This window comes from Centroberyx gerrardi, chromosome 5, assembly GCF_048128805.1.
Source record: "Centroberyx gerrardi isolate f3 chromosome 5, fCenGer3.hap1.cur.20231027, whole genome shotgun sequence".
NCBI classification, from domain to species: Eukaryota; Metazoa; Chordata; class Actinopteri; order Beryciformes; family Berycidae; genus Centroberyx; species Centroberyx gerrardi.
This window is the reverse complement of record NC_136001.1, coordinates 18,640,042-18,658,879: the sequence shown is the minus strand read 5'-3', so window position 1 is coordinate 18,658,879 and position 18,838 is coordinate 18,640,042. Positions and strand designations below refer to the sequence as shown.

Here is an 18,838-nt window from a genome sequence, read left to right as displayed (position 1 = left end):
AAGAAAATGTAGGGGAAATCTTGATGCATGGGATCTCTGCTCTCAGTTATGTTTCACTAAAGCAATATCCTTCTGGGAGATAGACTATAAATTAAATGCAAAATGAACAACTGCTAAAATGTTTTATCACAGTATGAAACAAAATTTATTGATTTCTTATAGCATGAAAACAATTCTCGACAAAAACAAACAAACCCCAAAACAAAACATGGGTTGCACTCTCATGATTGTGTCCAGACACTTGACAGAGTGAACCTAGTTTTTTCTTTACTTACTACAACTTATTGTTATCAAAAATAACTTACTGTGACAAGGACTGTCAAAGATTGTAAGGCAGGAGGACTAGTGGGGCTATTGAAAAGTAGTCTGGAAGCGTTCCTCTAATAACTCAACATCAGCAGCATGATTTCCAACTTCCATTAATTTGAGTAACTTGACATGGTGAGAGAAATCAACAACAAAATGATGACTTTTTCCATGAAGACTGCAATTTACTGAAGGTGACCATTTTGGTGACCAAATGATAGGTGTTAACATTTCAAACAGTTGTCTTATCTTGGGATGTGTGATTCTTGTGTCTATATCTATATGTACTATTGGATACCCAACTCATTTTCTTAAAGTTTGTTTCTTACTGGTGCTTTGGATTCTATTTAAGTGTCAAACACCCCATGGTGGTTATCTTGCATGTGTAATTATTTGGTATTCAATTTGCACTTTAATAAATCTAATGTGGCTACAAGCCATGCGACTATAAGTAATGCTCACACTGACATAATAGAGTATACTGATTATTAAACTGACTTTTTCTGAGAAGATTATTTGTTACTTTAATGCCTTTGGCGAATTCCTTTGGAATTACCTTAACTCTCCTGTCAGTTACACCTTTGACGGAGAATTATGACAGTGTTCTTTACCAGGAATCAGCTGCCATGAAACTCCAGCTTTATCACATCAATCAAAGTGCCACTCATAAAAAGACAGACATAATATAGATAAATGATCTAGATGATACAGGTAACTGTATAGTAGTTCTACTTTAATTAAAGCCTGTCTTGGACATGCAGCTGCAGTAAACTAGTAGGCCTACAGGTAAAACCATTTCAAATATAGGGGTAGGGTGTGTCAAAATATCAAAGAATAAAAAAGGGTAACCATCACTTGACAAAGGCATACAGGATACAGGCATACAGTACTGCATAAATACAACAGCTGGCTCTTGCTGGTATCTATAAAATATGGCTATGCTTTCTCATATAAATGATTTGTAAAGTTTAAAAAATTCCAGATATATATATATATACACATATATATATACCAATACTGATGCTACTGATGCTAAGTCGAATGTGTTCAGGTTTGGGGAAAAGAAAATTTTAATTTCAGTGTAATTATTTATTTATTTATTCATTTTTCTTCTGGGGGAAAAGCCTAAATATTTGTGGTGAGAGCAGATCTCCAGGACAGTATTATTAAGATTGGCTTCTCCTGAACCTCTATAGAGGGGGCATACGGAAACATGAAAATATTGCTTTAACTTAATTATTAATATTAATATTTTGCTTTAACTGCTAACACTTAATTTTGTCTACATTTTGTCCACTAAATGTGCTTACCAAGACGTTATAGGCCGACAGCAAAATAGTATTTAACAATGATACAAGAATCATTGTGCCTACTGTGCAGGTTGTAGGCTTAATGCCAGCAACCCAATAAAGTTGAAAATCTTCAGAATGTATTGCTCATCATAATTTCTTGAAGCTATGCTTAGCTTACAAAGCCTGGAGTTTAAAAGACCATATTTTAAACATGTTTCAATATGATCAATTTCTCACACTTGCATCTCCATCTCGACTCCACTTCCCTTGTATTCACCGGCGGCAGGAATGAGGGTGTTGTCCGGGTTCAGAGGGCATCGCTCAGAGGTTTGCTTTGTGCTGTGGGTCTTGTTTTCAGGGCGGCAGAGCTGTTTGAGGTTCTGTGGAAATAGGTTGGAGGTAAAACAATCAAATAAACATCAGTTCACAATAGTCAAAATGTTAAAGCCACAACTTTGAGCAATTAAATTACACTATTTCATTGAAGGAATAAACAACCCAAACAGTATAAAGGCGATATACTGTTACAAACAGGGGAGTATGTTACAAACTAGTGCCCACTGTGGTTATATTCAACCAGGTTTTAAAAGCATGAACTTCATCTAAAAAGTAATAAGTAGTAGTATTTTTTATTAGATAAAGAAATAAAGTAAATAATAAATTGTAACGGTTCTGTCACAATAAAGCTTGAACAAATCTGAAAGTAATTTTGTCTTGTCTTTTGCTGCTGATAAAAATAAAGAAATAAGTAGCCAACCCATTGGTAGATACCACACAACAAATTTTAGAGTTGTTTCAAGTATTCAATAAATGTATCCTAGCCCATGCCGCTCTTGCCAAGCGCTCTTTCATCATTTCATTCTCCAACCTAGGTTGATGATCAACTTTGCATTTTCATACACAAATGTGACAGGAAATAAACCGTTAATTAACAAGACAAGGTAATGCAAATTTGTGTTAAAGCAAACTCAAGCTGATGTTCCCGAATTTCCCCAAGGGGATTAATAAAGTGATATCTTATCTTATCTTATCTTATCTTATCTTATGTCTAGCTGTGCTTGTCTCCAAACATCTATGTGATGTTTTTAAATATTGGTTATAAACACGAGAAACAACAGAATAACCTATCATATGTGTTGCATACATGCGTTGCATGCGTTATATGCAGGTCTAAGTTGGCCGAGCTGTGCCTAAGTCTGAGTTACCGGTGCACAAGATCGAAAGAACTGGACTTAATGGTGAAAAACAAACATTGTAGGCAATATGTGACTAGAAGTGCCCTATAGAGGACTAAACCCCTTCTCTTGGCACTCTTGGCAGGATTACAAGCAGGGGGTGTGGACCATTTTCCTTCCCTATTGATTTGGGTTCCAAAATCAATAGAAAAGAGTGGCTCTTTATTCCTGTTCATTGTAAAGCATTTAACCCTATGTAGAATCAACTGGAGCTGACATGCTTGATCCTTATCTCTTGCAGCTTTCCGCACCGGTGACTGCCTGGTCCTTGACCCATATCTTTAATTTGTCCGTTCTCTCTGGTATCCAAGATTTGGAAAACTGCTAATGTACTTCCACTGAACAAAGGGGATGAGCCTAGTCTTTTAAATAACTATCCTTTTTCTAGACTCCCCTGTTAAGCAAAAATTTTAGGATGTCTGATAAATTCTCAAATAAAAGCTTTTCTAGCGGACCCCTCCATTTGAAGTCCTTATCAGTCTGGCCACAGTAGCATTACAGAAGCCTCTTTAGTGATAAATGACATTGTAAACGCATTAGATAACAAACATTATTGTGCTGCTCTATTTATTGACCTTTTCAAGGCCTTTGACACTGTTGACCATTCCCTGCTTTTGAATAGACCGATGGATGTTGGTTTTGATCACTATTGTCGTGGCTCCTGCGATCAGAAATGGAATCAAAGACCTACTCCTGCCATAAAAAGGTGGGGTTGAAGCCCATGGAGAACAAATGGCTCTGCAGTGGGATTTATCCTTTAACTCAGAGGATAAATTGGTCAACAGAGGTTTTATGGACCCTGAAATGGTCTGGGATAATCCTGGAGATTTTATGGCCCTTGTGTCTGTGACAGGGAGGATTAGAGTTCATCCTACATTCGTCCAGACTTTTTAAAGTTTTAACAGGTTAGGTTCATATTTACCGGCTGTAATGATGACCTCTCAAAAACAGTTAAACCGACGGGAGGAAACAGAGTGACTAGTAGCACATAGTAACTTTTCTCCGGTTTGTTGACAGTATCTAATTTGCATATTAGACATTCTCAATACCGACACGATGCTCATTCTTCGTTTCATAATTATTTAACGGATAGGACACAATACATTTGTGTAGATGGGTTTTATTTAAGTTTTCTCAATATCTGTAAGGGTGTAGCCCAGAGTTCTGTTCTTGGCCTGATACTTTTCGATATTTCTATAAACAATATTGGACTTAATCCGGGTAAATGTAAATTACATCTTTATGCTGATGACACTTATTTATTCCTCTACTCCAACAGTTCTACAGGCCATAAATGACCTGCAGCTTGGTTTCAATTCTATTCCAAATTCCTTTGCAGAGCTGAAATTAGTTCTAAATGAAGACAAAACCAAATTTATGTTTTTCTCAAATTCGCGTAACTTCACTGCCAAGGATCTGCAAATTTGTACTGTAAAAGGAGTACAAATTGAACAAGTCCCCTGCTACAAGTATCTAGGCATTTGCATTGGTGATTGGATTGGTCTTTCTTTTGAAAATCACATAAACAGTTTCAGTTTCATAATCAGTTTCAGAAGTAAACTTGGGTTTCTATACAGGAATAAATCTTATTTTATCTTTGAGACTAGAAAGGTGATTGTTGAGGCATCCCTCCTCCCTGTCCTTGATTATGGTGATATATGCATGCTACATTTTCAGTGCTTTACCTTCTGTCTCTTCCACAGAAGTTACAACCTCACTATTGTTTAATGGAGCAACTTTTCAGAAAAAAAGGATCACTCATGTGTATAGTTTCATCAGTTGCATCACTAAGTACTAACTCTTTCCAGTGTAAGAATGACCCATATGGTAGAAATGCATTTTCTTTAAGTAAGACATACCTGCGATAGCGTTCCTTTCATCTGAGAAACCTTAAAGACGACCCACAGAGGTACCAAGAGAACACAGAAGAGTCCGAGGCACCAGCCCAAAACATAAGCCCAGTTTGGGTAGACATAGGTTTTGTTGAACTTGAGAGGCTTGTACTTTACCACTGAAAAAATGAAGGTACCCTGACAGGAACAAAAGGGACGGTTATTTTCATACAATTTCAGTTTGATTGAAATCTGCTTTCAATACTTGATACCGCAGTCATAAGTGGAAAAAATTCAGATGAAACTAAATCAACAATCCTGGATATAGAAAACACACACAATCAGCTGTAGACTATACATTAGGTTATTCAGCTATTAAGACTATGCACGCAAATAAAACACAAATGACTTTCCAAAGAAATTTGATAAAACCTTCATCAATTCTGCTTGATGTCTAAAAAAAACTCCTCCAGATTTTCAAGTCTTTCCTTGATGTGTTTTACTATTATTTCTCTGATTCATGAACCTGGAAAAGCCTGTTTTCCCAGGCATTCTATTTACAATTTTGAGAAAATATGATCATGGTGAAATACATTTGGGGTTAAAGCCTTACGTGATTCCCCACAATTGTTTGATGAATGACCCTCTGTCTGAGCAGTGATTAATTGGCACAAAATAGCTACAAAATATAAATAAAATAATGGAAAAAGATGGCAAAAATGGTGTGACACATACACTCCTACCAAGGGAATACTGACATAGGAACCACATGTCAAACAGCTGTATGATCCTTTAAATAGATTAACACGCTGATATGTTTAATCTCTTCTTTGACATGATTAACGACAGCTGAAAAATGTTTGTTATGTGTGTTGCCATCTATGTTATGCTAAAATAAATCAAACTATTTGCTTGTTTGCTCTTACAGAGATCAAAAGAAACGCTGGTTCACTCACCAGACAAACAGCAGGGGTAACATAAAGCCAGCAATACTTCATTAGTGGTCCGGGGCGATAACCTATCATATCTTCAATATTGTCATACAGACTATCTGCACCTGTGAATAAAATGGAAAGTAAGCAGCCTGTTTTAAAGACAGAGTAGCTGGAGTAGTTCTTTCTGAATACAAAGAAGAGGATTGTGGGAGTTTAATGAAAATCCACTGCTAAGGTGTAAAGATTCATAATTCTGGGAGTATTTTTAGAACATCTTTTAAATTTTTAATAATCTGGTGAATTTCAGTAGGCCTAAGTCTTTTCACAATGTAAAGAAAACACGTGCTCTTTCTTTTTTGCTCTTTGTTTTTGTTTTTTTAGTGACATCATTCGATCAGTTTGTCGGGTTAACCTTGTCTTTAATGGTGCAACAGTAACTTTTCAACAGTAACTTTGCAACAGAGACAGAGGCACCTTTCTGCAACCTGGAACAATTAGTATATTTAACCTACTTTAATGAGGCAGCAACTGTTGACAGTGTCACCACATTAAGTATTTTTCTCACCCTTACCATGAAGACTGAAAAGTGGGCCTTGTGAAGTAGATGTTGTTTTGAAAGTGAATGTATAGAGTTCTCTTGGACTTTTGTAAGGATTCAAAATCAAAGAGAGTTTGCCCATGAGAGCAAACGCCCCTCCTCAAGAGACTCTAATGTCCATCAAGCTTAAATTAGAAAGTCTTCTTTTAACTTGAGTGATGGGAAGAACAAAAGTGTATGGGGAAGAGAACATAGGAGTCAGACTGAGGAGTGAGTATATGGAAAATCAGTGACAAAGGACCAGATGAGTGAGATTTTGAGACAAAGTGCATGTCTAGTTGTATATAGGCACCAAAGAAGTGTAAGCTATGTGAGGAGGGTCAACACTGATTTCACATGGTAATGAATAAAACACTTGTAGCTTTAAAACCCTGCAGACATGGTCAAATGTTGGGAAAACTTTGCATAATTTAATCACTTCAAGTTGTTCACAATGAGATTTTCAAACATGGTAGGCCTAAGCTTTAAGTATTTTCAAGCTGTGTGATTATTTTCAGGTACACTTGACTCCTATGGTACAGATGGCCAGTATTGGGGCGTTACCTCTAAAATTTAAAACATTATGTATTACAAAAGTATTTTTCCCAAATAAAATGTGTGTGTTAAGATGAACATGGATTGAACATGTGTCGAGAGGCGGAGAGAGCCAGGAGTGGACAACAAGGCATACTCGCACTTCATTAACCTCCTTCTATATCTGTGTGTTTCAGTCGACGCTGGAAGATGATCCACTAGACGGAGCACAAGCTTGACTCCCTACACTGAGCTGAAGGATGAGTGCTGTTTTTTGTGTTTCTAATAGACCGCTGGGTAACAATTTATTTGGATAATCTAATGTTAATACTCAACTAACAAAAAGTAGATATTCAACAAAGTGTCACTTGCCTATTTGCTGCATCTCAACAGACTATGTAACCCTAACCTCACCCTATTTCTAACAATAACCCCAACCCAAAGATTAACCCCAACCCAGACATCGAATATCTATAGACTGCTTTTCACACAATTATGAGAATCATTTGAAACTCAGTAGACTTTTTAGCGACACATTATAGTCTCTTGATCAACACTGGACTATCCAAATACAAATCGTGACCGACCGTTGACTTATTCCCTGAAAGGGTCAACATTATTCTTGGCAGCGGTGGTGTGTTTACTTTTTTGTTTCAGGTTTGCTGAAAATAACTGACACATAAACCTAGACAGAACCAGCAGCCCATCTTGTGACCTTCCAGTGATAGGCTACTCAGTGGCTCCGTTGTGTGCTTGTTAAAGCCATAACAATGTTATGAAGGTTGACTGCATGCTGCGCATATTTAAGTGCACGTGTATCTGATGAGTAGTGTGTCACTAATTCTTTTGTTTTTCCAGGCTTCTTGATCTAGAGCAGCCTGATCTCACATCAAATTTGTACTTATAGTTACGAAAAGTAGTGCACCCTAATTTCGGATTGGTGTTCTACGAATTGAGTGAAACAGGAAATGGGGTTCATGCAAATGGGGCCCCCCTGTAAGAAGAGACGGGTGATAGATACCGCAAAATAAGGACTCATGTGACTAAAGCAGGCAGTTGAGCACAGTGGAATAGTAAGTAAGGGCATGAATGTTGGGGTGATGGATGGGCGTAGACATCTGCCTTTGACTCTGGTGACCTGGGTTCAGTTCCAAACTCATGCCAAGAACTTTTCAAAACATCAATAAAGAAAACAAAAACACTCCAATGGGTCCTCACAAAAATCAAGGTGCTCTGTGGTTGGGGAAAAACCAACATGTATATTCAACAAGGCAACTTGTTGAATTGTTAACTTTAACCAAATGGCATTAGTTTCCTAACCTTAACCAAAGTTGTTTTAGTGCAGTGATAAGTTATGTGGCTGGCCGTGAGTAGGGATAGTATGAATCACAACTTTTTGTAAGGTATCATACGATCGTACGATACGTATGAGAACACGTCGACAGTTTTATGAATGTGATGAAATGTTATGGTATGTAACAGTGGAATGGCCCTTGGAGTAAAAATTGTGTCATCATTAACAGTCTCTATTTTAAGCATGGAATGAAATAAACATATTATGAGTGCAATGTATTTTACCAATCCTTACCAATTCTATTTTACCAATACTAGATACAATATCGTCATGGCACATGTGCATTTGACTAGCCTGCAACTATAAGCCTGGAGGACTTTGAATGAGTTGTTAATGTATACTACAGAGGGATTATCTTTTAAATGCCTTGCCCAATTACTTTTATGTATCACTTGAAAAAACCCCAAAACAAAACAAATAAAACTGGGAGAGTGAAGTCATAAATTACTAATGCAACATGCATAAAAAGAACAATTGTCTGAAGTTTACCATGTTTGATTAATGCTAGATAACCATAGTGACTCACCATATATCCAACCGATGGCTATCGACTGACACACTGAAAGAAGAAGCAGATTGTTGCCACTGCAAACGTAATGGTCAAAAAGTTGAAGAAAATACAATCCCCCCTGCAAGAAGAGAGAGGGGTTATAGATCCTGCAAAATAAGCAGCACTCCTGTACAAATCTAATTTTGCTGAATTAGTCAGAATTGAAGTACTATAAATGCAAAATAACAGATAAATGGAGTAATAATTTTGGGCCAAATTTCAAATGTGTTTTTGAACATTAAATAGGCTAACTTTGAATCATTTTGTACAGACCACTAATTCATGAACAATGATGGGAGAGACAAATTAAAGGTTTCACCTCTGTGACAAGGAGGAGGCCGAGAAAGAAGCAAACGGAGCAGAGGCAAAGCAGCAGCAACTCTCGACGGTAACCTCTTCGAAAAACAGTTGGGAACATGTCTGTCACCGAAGTCATCAGGCATTCCAGACTGACAAACTGTTAGGGACACAGACCGTTGAGCGAGAATAAACCCAACCTCTTGATACGAGCAATAACTGACAACCAAGATGATTAACAAAAGAATTAAAACTAGTTAGAGGAGTGACAGTCGTTTGATGGAAGGCATTTTCACCTCACCTGTGTATCCGCTCCCAGCAAGATGACCATGATGAAGAAGCATATAGCCCATAACTGAGGTAAAGGCATCATAGCTACTGCCCGGGGATAGGCGATAAATGCCAAGCCAGGTCCTGTAATTCGATACACATTCAATCATTTAACATCACTTCCCATCCATGTGACCTCCATGTAGAAGCATCCATTTTTTCTAAGACTACAACTTAGATAGCAGTATTTAGGAATAAGCATATTCATCTTATTGTGTAAATATGCAATGAAAGATAACATACAGTCAGTGGCCACTTTATTCTAGCTAGTACCAGTAAACTTTCGGGAAAAAAAAAAGAATTCTTCGAAGCATGGATTTAACAAGGTGCCGAAATGTTCCACAGGGCGCCTCATTCATACTGCGAACATCCTGCTCCACCTCATCCAAAACGTGCACTATACTGGGTTGAAATCTGGGGATTGCAAAGGTCATTGGAGTAAACTAAAGTGACTGTCGTGTTCCTGGAACCATCTGCAGACAATGCTTCCTTTATGACATGGTGCATTATCCTGCTGGAAGAATCCATTTGAAAAAGGCTAGACAGTAGCCATGAAGGGATACACCTGGTCAGCAACATTGTTTAGGTTCGCTGTGGTGTTCAAATGATGCTCTACTGGTACTAAGGGGCCTAATGTAGTACTAAGGAGCCTAGTGTGGGCCAAGAAAACATTAGTACTGTTGACCAGGCAGGAGGGATCCATGGATTCATATTGTTTTTGCCTAATTCTGACCCTGCCATCAGCACATTACAACAGAAAAAAGGAGTTGTTGGACCAGGCAGCGTATCTCCACTCTTTAATCCAGTTTTGGTAATCCTGTGCTTATACTGTAGCTTCATCTTCTTAGCTGACAGGAGCGGAGCCTGGCATGGTCTGCTGCTGTAGCCCATCAGCTTCAAGGTTTGACGAGTTGTGTGTTCTGAGATGCCCTTCTGCACATCGCTGTTGTACTGAGCTGTGTGTATACTTGTGGCCCGCTTGTAAGCTTGAACGTGCCATTCTCCTCTGACCTCTCTCATAAACAAGACATTATCACCCTCAGGACTGCAGTTGATATGTTTTTTGATTACCACACCATTCTCAGTAAACTGTAAACACTAGCGTGCGGAAAACCTAAGAGGTCGGCCGTTTCTGAGATGTTACTCAGGATCAGGACGTCTGGCACCAACCGTCAGAAACATTTAGTCATACAGTAGCTGAACTTCTCGACCCTGTCTGCGTGCCTTAAACTTATGCTTTATTTACACATGACTCACTGCCTGGAGGAGCAAGCTGTTTGCGCAAACAGAGAGGTGTACCTAATAAAGTGGTCACTGAGTGTATATAATATATGTGGTATAGTGGTGTTCTCACCAGTGGCAGCCACTTCAGATATTGGTATTCCTTGTTCATAGGACATGAAGCCCAACACAGAAAAGATTGCAAACCCTGCCACAAAGCTGGATCCACCATTCACCAGACATAGAAAAAAAGTGTCCCTGGGAAAATAAACAAATATTTAGATATTCAACACAATCAATCAATCAATCAATCAATCAATCATAGACAACTTGTGTCAGCTGGAAGTGAATCAAGTCAGAATCATGTGCAGTTGAGAAACCTAGAGCAAAACAACTTGCCAAAATGTCAGGCCATTCCTGTGCATGTTTTGATGAAGCATATCAAGGAAGTGAATTTAAATTTAACAAAGATAAAAAGCACAAAGGACTTACTTATAGCAATCATTGTTATACTGATTGTAGCTGCCCAAAGCAGTCAAACTCCCCTGACAAATGCCGAAAGAGAAAAGCACTTGTGCACCTGCATCCATCCAAACCTATAAGTAGATGCGAAAACATCAATGTTTGAAAGTAAGTATAAGTAAACTTTCACCAGTTAATCTAAGAATTATACCTTAATGTCCCATTAGGGTATAATACAGTATATTTGGCTTCCGGTGGGAGAGTTTTGATGGCAGATTTTGTTGGTGTTCATGCTGAATGTTTGACTTGGTGCTTTGTCACTTACTTGAGGGTCCACCAACCTTGTGGGGTCAGGGTACAGGTAGAAAGCTAAGCCATCCATAGCTCCTGGTAAAGTCAGTCCTCGGGCCAAAAGAACCACCAGCATCACGTAGGGAAAAGTGGCTGTAAAGTAAACTACCTATCAACAGGAAAAGAAAGCTGTTTGTTTGTGTTGTCAATGCTGTTGTCGTTTTGAATCACTGGTTCTTGGAACGTGAAATTTTAAAACAATAAAAATGTTTCATCAACAGAGAGGTGTTATTGTATATTGTAAACAAGAATTAAAGGAAGAAAAGACAATGCGGTGAATAAAATATCAACACGTAGTATAAAATTATTATTCCCTGAGCTTTTAGTCATTTTGGAGGTAGAACATCAAATATGAATCACATAAAATCTCTACCTGACACAGCTGGACATTGCTGTATCAGCGTTGTTAGCATTGCCAAGTATTGTGAAACTAAACACTGCTGGCATTGTCAGTTCAAGAGAGGCCGCCTCGGCTGCCAGAAGGCCTTGGTGTGGCTCCATGTACAACAGGCTTTTTATCACTCCATGTCACACTGAACACACACCATTAGTCCATTAGTCTTATTCATTTAACAGTAAAAATATGCTTCATTGTCACTTTGATGCCTTGTGTTAAGGTTGTCATTACATATATACCCCAAGTCTAAATTTTGAGCATATCAATTATGGGTATAAACAGATTCTTGAAGGGCAAGACCTGCTTAAAATGACACGGATGAACTTTTGCTGTTGATACAAGCCACTATTGCACTGTTGCTCACCCAAATCCAACTTTTGGTACTGATGGTCAAGCAGAGAGAAGTTGTCTCTTATAGTTTATAGCCAAAGATGTTACGAATGCTACCTACCTATTCACCTTCTACACTTTCACCTTCGTATTGAACCAGTGAATGTGATACAAAAATTCTGTCATTTTCTTCCTCAGAAGATATGCTGTAATAAAATGAATACACACACACATTCTCTCTCTCTCTCTCTCTCTCTCTCTCTCTCTCTCTCTCTCTCTCTCTCTCTCTCTCTCTCTCTCTCTCTCTCTCTCTCTCTCTCTCTCTCTCTCTCTCTCTCTCTCTCTCTCTCTCTCTCTCTCTCTCACACACACACACACACAAAATCTATCATACCATCTTCTCCTAAAGTAAAGGTTCTACCTTTCCAGTGGATCTTACTCCCTTCCAAACACAGAAGTAGCACAGTATCCAAGCCAGTAAGAGACATAAGGCCAACTCCCACCGCAGGCTACCAATTTCCTCAATTCCTTGAGATATACCCAGTACTCGTCTCCTGAAAAGGGACACATAGTATGCCAAAACATTGGGGCAGAAAAACAGTTTGGAGGCACAAAATGATTGGGAACTTTGTACAAGACCTCCATCAGTGATTAAAAAGGAATACAGACCAGTAATACGATAGGGAAGAATCGAATATTTGTGACTGATCAGATGGTATTGTTACAACATTGCACCACACACTAAAAACAAAGTGTTTTTGGTCCTATAGAAGAACATTTTCAGTTACATGTGAAATTGGGCTGGGTTAGACCTGAAACCTTCTTAATTATGAATACAATGCAATTTAAAACAATCTGTCTTCAGGGTGAGGGTAAAAACCCGTAAGGTTAAAGGTTTAGCTGTGTATGAATTCAGAATTCATTTTTGTTTTAAAAAATTGCTCCCATGGAAAAAATAAATAGTTATGGGGTATACAGGGACAGACTGGGATAAAGATGAAAAATGGAATAAAAAATAAAAAAAACGGCCCTTGACTTTTAATCCAGACTGGCCCACCACAACCAACCCACAGATTCTCCAGCCACCACCTAGCTCCTCACAGTATGGACACGTGTAGACCAAAGCTTTACTAGAGATATATAAAAAACACACATCACTTTTACCATCTGTTGACAAGAGTTCCCTGCTCTCTGTTCCCTAAATGTCACATGTCAGAAAATTGGGGATCTTCGAAAATCCTGACTTTCCCCGTATTTGTATCATTCATGTGCTCAACTAGCAATTACTACTAGTATTAAACAGCACTTGAAGGCAGCACAATAGCTAGAATACTAGCTAAGTGGCAACATTATGCTGCTGCACATTGATGTTAGCAAAACTGACCCTTGTTGCACTGATGTTACTTATAGTGCTACCAAATAAATTAATCATTTTGTGGCATTTGGTCCTATTTGACTCAAGGGACATTTTTTTTCCACTTAGTTTTTCAGCCCCAGTTTAAAATGTTTTGGTCTGCTGCTTTTCTATGTTAATCTGTGTACTAGATTAATGCACAACAAAATCAGCCTGTAATTGTCAGCTCAGCGTATGATAGAATGAATCAAGTTACAGCTGGCAGGGGAAAGAAAGATGGATGAGTAATGCACTTTTGACCCCCGCCCCCATTACGGAGCCGGCCAGTCTGCAGGAGTAACAAACAGCCTTTTTTTTAATCTTTTTGTATTGTGTTGCTGGCCTCACTGCTGGCCCATAGGTTGACTGGCCCACTGGGAAAACTCCCACTACTCCAGATGGCCAGTCCATCCTCTGGGGGAGTTTTATTAGTGACAGCTCAACTGTATAAATGACAGTATTAGCAGCAGGTTGGCAGGCTGGTTAAAAAGGCCAGTTAGTTATCAAAGGATTGCTGGTTCAATCCCCTGTATGGACAGATATACCACCCCAAGTGCCCCTGAGCAAGAGCACCTAGTTCCAGTCTACAGTATGATGGGTATTGAAAACTAGCTAAATTAGCTGAATACTGTGGTACAACACAGCAGGCAGTTGTTTGCAATATATCATTGCGGTTACATCTGCTCTTGTAAGAATTTAAAAACAACCAAACGAAAAAACCTCAAACATATTAATCCCAAAGAAAGAGGGCCATGTACTTGCTTTCTTTGGTTGCAGTCGTTGTATTGTAGGTCTGTTTGCTGGTGATCTAGGTCTAGTAGTCAAGTCAAGTAGAGGTTTATGAAATAGTAACCCAATTATGAACATGCTTCTCTTTTAGATGTTTTTTTTTTAGGTGTTATGATGTTAGATAATTGTGATGAGAGGAGAGAGAATGGTTCTTTCATTATGATTTTGTTGAAATAATTTTAGCCTTTAGCTCACTTCTTGCATAAGCACAATTCACAAACAAATGTTATATTGAGTAAACTATAAAAGCAGAGTGTAAATTAAACTTACTCCCAGAACTCTGTGGCAGGCGATGTTGCATTTGAATGTGCTGTCCAATTGGATGACGCATTCCTTTTATCAAATTCAACACATGTATCTAAGAGAAAACAGGGGTAAGGGAATATTTTAATTGATCAAAGTGTAGGTAAACAATTATTTGACATAGCATTTCATTGACTGTCTATGTGGTTCTATACACTCATCAACTACAAAACAATCCAAGATTTTAACCAATTTTAGGCAAATTTGAGATTCCTGAGACCCTTTCACAATGTTCCAAAAATGTGTCCAATCCATCTGGAGTCTTAAATTATAAGATCTTTAAGTTATTAAAGATGGAGTTTGACCACAGTTTGGAGATCCTATTATGATGCCCCTGTGGCAATTTCAATCATCTTTAGCTGTGTACCCTCCGTGCTCCACAGCACTGTTTTCCAAAGATAAAAAAGGCTGAAAATGAAAAAGAAAAACTCTGTTTGGGAAGATTTCCTAGAAGTATCCTAGAAGTTCTGGTGTTGCTGTAGCCATCCAATCCAATCCAAGATAATGGGCCTTTTTGTCCTCTACTACTGTCTTTATAAAGACTTAAGGAATCAACTTGACCAATAACAAATGAAACCAGTATTTTGTTACACACACAGTACATTTCTAGATCCATGTCTATATGCCTACCTGTGTTCCAGGAATTCCTGCAGCTGGCCCATGGAACCTCAGCGCTGAAGGAGGAGAAGAGATAGAAGAAGGCCCATGCCTGGATGACGATGTATGACACTGCAGCATACGCAATCACTACTTGGGTGGCGTAACCAATCCCTAAAGAGACAGACATAGTGCGGTCAAAGTGTTGATGAAGACGGGCAAAATGACACTGCAGCATATAAAAAGGCTGTGTCCTGGGGCCTATACTATGAAGCAGGATTTGGGGTTAGCGAGGTAACTTCAGGTTTAACCCTGGCTTTTCCGTCTCACGGAAGGTGGTTCACTTCTAACCGGGGTAGATCACCATGGTAACTTATGCTGCACGGCTAACCTGCTCCGGAGCAGGTTAAGTTCAGGGTATCGGATCAAAACGTATGAAAGGCCGCCTTCTGACCAATCAGCTCTCTGGAAACAGGGAGTCACCATTCCTACAGGATCCCGATATGAACAAATATAAGAATGAAAATCCCAATAAAAAACTGAAACCTGTTATTTTTGAATTAACAGACAGTAAGAAGTGCTGTTCGCAGGGCGACGTGTTTACAGACCAGTAGAATCACGTTGTTTTCCATGATAACTTATTATATCGGAGATATAGCAGGTAGGCTACTTAATTGACCATATTATTAATGGATTAAAGTTACTGTTGCATATATTAATTGCGCTGACTTTATTTAATTGGATTTCCAACAGTGTTTGGTTCAATGTCGGCTATTCATATTCCATTACCGCAGCCCTGAAGAACAAGAGACCGACTTTATGAATAGAAAATCTTTTTACAGCCTCAATGTGTCCACAAAATATTTTATCAATGAAAAATATGCCCACTGTGTCCTAATGACGGGGCAGTTCCTCCAGTAATCCTCTCTAGCCTTGAAAGCAGAAACAACTTTTACTTTTCGCGGTTATGTTTTGTAATGCTGACAGTTATTCATTATAAGAATTTGTTCTTGAGAGAAGAACCCAATGTTAGTAGCTATCCATTTCTTTCCGATACCCATGTTGAAAATGTCAGCAGGAAATATTAGGGCTTATATCATCCTATAATTAGGTCTATTGCTTATGGCTTTTATTGTTTGATTAGCCTATTTTATTATTTTCGCCTATTTTTAGGCTATTAGTTATTTTTATAGTTTTGCGCTTATATTCTATGTCCTTTTCCCCACTGAATCATATTACTTTTGCTGCACAACTATCTAATTTCCCCACGGGGATCAGTAGTTTCATCTTATCTTATCCGAATTGTCTGATCTGGATCTGTCCATGTTGCAAGTGATTGGCTATTTGTTACAAACCCCGCCTCTTTCATGTGAACGCGCTCATAGCTGGATAGGTAAATCCTGGGTTGACAGAGCAAGTTGATAACCAGCTACGTGAGACCGGTTATCTGGATCGCCAATGTTAGGTTTAGTGAAGCCGGCTAACTCAAACATACCCTGACTTTGTTGAACTTGCTTCGTAGTATAGGCCCCTGGAATGACAATATCCCTGTTGTGGTGCTGCTGGGTTGGCTGGTCATGTGACTAATCACCAATTTGAAATATCAATGCATGACTGGACTGGATAAATTTCAACAAGTTTCAGCATGCCTATTCATCTTTATGCTATTAAGTACTGCTAGCTGTAAATGCAAGCACTAATGCAATTTCAGCGCAGTAACGCTAATTAGCAAAGGGGGCTAACAATGTGATAAGAACAAACAAGCAAGTCAGATGATTGCATAAATTAAACATTTATCAATCATAAATTACAAATGAAAACACCCAAAATGTTAGCTAGCAAATAAATTACCATCAGTGTCATTTCCAAGGTACAGAACGCATTTGAAACTCAGGCTTCAAAAACAACGACATGGACTTCCTGTTACGGCCGTGGCCGTACTCCCTGTGTTCCCAGCGTTTCCCCCTGTCTGTCTCTCTCTATGTTTTGTTTGTTTCTTGGCGTAGGCGTGGTCTCCCTACCTCCTGCCCCTGGCTCCCGGCTCAGCTTGTTCCACACACCAGTCTGCTATCAGCTCATTACCAGTCTGCTCACCTGCTGTTCATCAGCTCATCAGCCACAGTATATCTACCCCGGCTCTTCAGCCACTCATCGCCAGACTGCCGCCTGCTCCAGCTCTGGAAACCTGTCAGCCCTTCGTCCAGTCTGCCGCCTCGTCAGTCAGCTGTCAAGCCCGGACTCCTCCACTCTCCAGGCCAGCCTCGTCCTCTTACCAAACCCTCAAATAAATCTTTATTTGAACTGTCCTGCTGCCTCCTCGTGTTGTGTCTCTGCTTTAGAGTCTGCCAACCTTAAACCCGTGACAGTACAATCTGGCCACAATGGACTCAGCACTATACGTTGAGACAAGCTATTACCCTTTAAGGTCAGCGTTTAGGCCAACATGACCAGTCCCTGCAACGTCTTTCGGACCAACTAAAAGAGGTTTTGAACACCTACGCTGCGGATTCTGTTCCAGCTCCGCCTGCTCTCCAGCCTGCATCTCGCCATGTGACTCAGCCTGCTTCCTGGTGTGCTAGCAACTGGCCAGCTAGCCTCCAGCCTGCCTCCCAGTTTGGTGGTTTAGGGCCTGCTAGCCACCAGCCCAAGCCTAGGCCGCAGCAGCAGCCTAGCTACCAGCCCAAGCCGCAGCAGCCTAGCTACCAGCCCAAGCCCCAGCAGCAGCCGAGCTACCAGCCCAAGTCCCAGTCTGCTAGCCTTGGGCCTGCTAGCCTTCAGCCTGCACCTTGGACTGCTCACAACCAGCCTGCATTCCAGTCAGTTAGGCTCGGGTTCGTGAGCCTGGAACCTGCCTATCCTGAGCCGTCTAGCTCGCTACCTGCCTGTCCTGAGCCGGCTAGCCAGCTACCTGCCTGTCCTGATTCTGCATTCCCTGAACCCCATGAGACTAATATGGATCAGCTGTGGAGCCACCCTGACGTCCAGCGGTCACCCTATGAAGGGACTCGCCTTGCCATTTTCATGGGGAACTGCGGAGTCTCCAAGAGGAGGCGAGGTCCCCATGGCTCCCGACGCCACTGGCTCTCTCAGCAGCCCAGCGCCACAGAGTCTCCGCTGCCCAGCATCACGGAGTCTCTGCTGCTCAGCGCCACTACTGAGGTCCAGTCAGTTCCTGCGCCGCGAAAGCTCCCAGTCCCCGAGCTGCGGCCGTCTCCTGTTCCTGCGCCGCAAAACCTCCCTGTCCCCGAGCTGCTGGGGTTTCCTGTTCCTGCGCCACTTTCGCGGCGCTCTTCATCCACTCATCGCCAGATTGCCGACTCAGTTCACTTGGCTAGTCACCTTCTAGCCATTTAGTCTGTTTGCAGTCCCGTCCTGCATTTTACCTAGACTCACTCTTGCCTTTTTGTCCAGATCCCATCCTGACTCCTGCCGCCTGCTCCAGCTCTGGAAGCCTGTCAGCCCTTCGTCCAGTCTGCCGCCTCGTCAGTCAGCTGTCAAGCCTGGACTCCCCCACTCCCCAGGCCTGCTGTCAAGCCTGGACTCCTCCACTCTCCAGGCCAGCCTCGTCCTCTTACCAAACCCTCAAATAAATCTTTATTTGAACTGTCCTGCTGCCTCCTCGTGTTGTGTCTCTGCTGTAGTGTCCGCCAACCTTAAACCCGTGACACTTCCCATCTTCTACAATACAAACTGTGCTACAGACTGTAGAGTTTGTCTCTAGTCAATGCTTACGTGCATGGCTCTGAGTCCTTG

At 40.3% G+C, this 18,838-nt stretch overlaps 1 protein-coding gene across 1 annotated transcript in view; it reads right to left on the bottom strand.

Annotated features, from left to right (window-relative positions):
- Positions 1-127: 127 nt before the first annotated feature.
- Positions 128-18,838, bottom strand: part of LOC139922205 (sodium- and chloride-dependent GABA transporter 2-like) — a 24,773-nt gene continuing 6,062 nt past the window's right edge. The window contains exons 4-15 of the mRNA XM_078283596.1: positions 15,119-15,259; positions 14,456-14,543; positions 12,425-12,557; positions 11,251-11,385; positions 10,956-11,059; positions 10,597-10,721; positions 9,214-9,326; positions 8,935-9,072; positions 8,592-8,694; positions 5,622-5,722; positions 4,693-4,863; positions 128-1,978 (exon numbers count right to left, since the gene is read on the bottom strand). Coding sequence (XP_078139722.1) covers positions 1,832-1,978; positions 4,693-4,863; positions 5,622-5,722; positions 8,592-8,694; positions 8,935-9,072; positions 9,214-9,326; positions 10,597-10,721; positions 10,956-11,059; positions 11,251-11,385; positions 12,425-12,557; positions 14,456-14,543; positions 15,119-15,259 — 1,499 coding nt within the window. The 3' untranslated portion in view covers positions 128-1,831. The remainder of the gene's footprint in view (positions 1,979-4,692; positions 4,864-5,621; positions 5,723-8,591; positions 8,695-8,934; positions 9,073-9,213; positions 9,327-10,596; positions 10,722-10,955; positions 11,060-11,250; positions 11,386-12,424; positions 12,558-14,455; positions 14,544-15,118; positions 15,260-18,838) is intronic.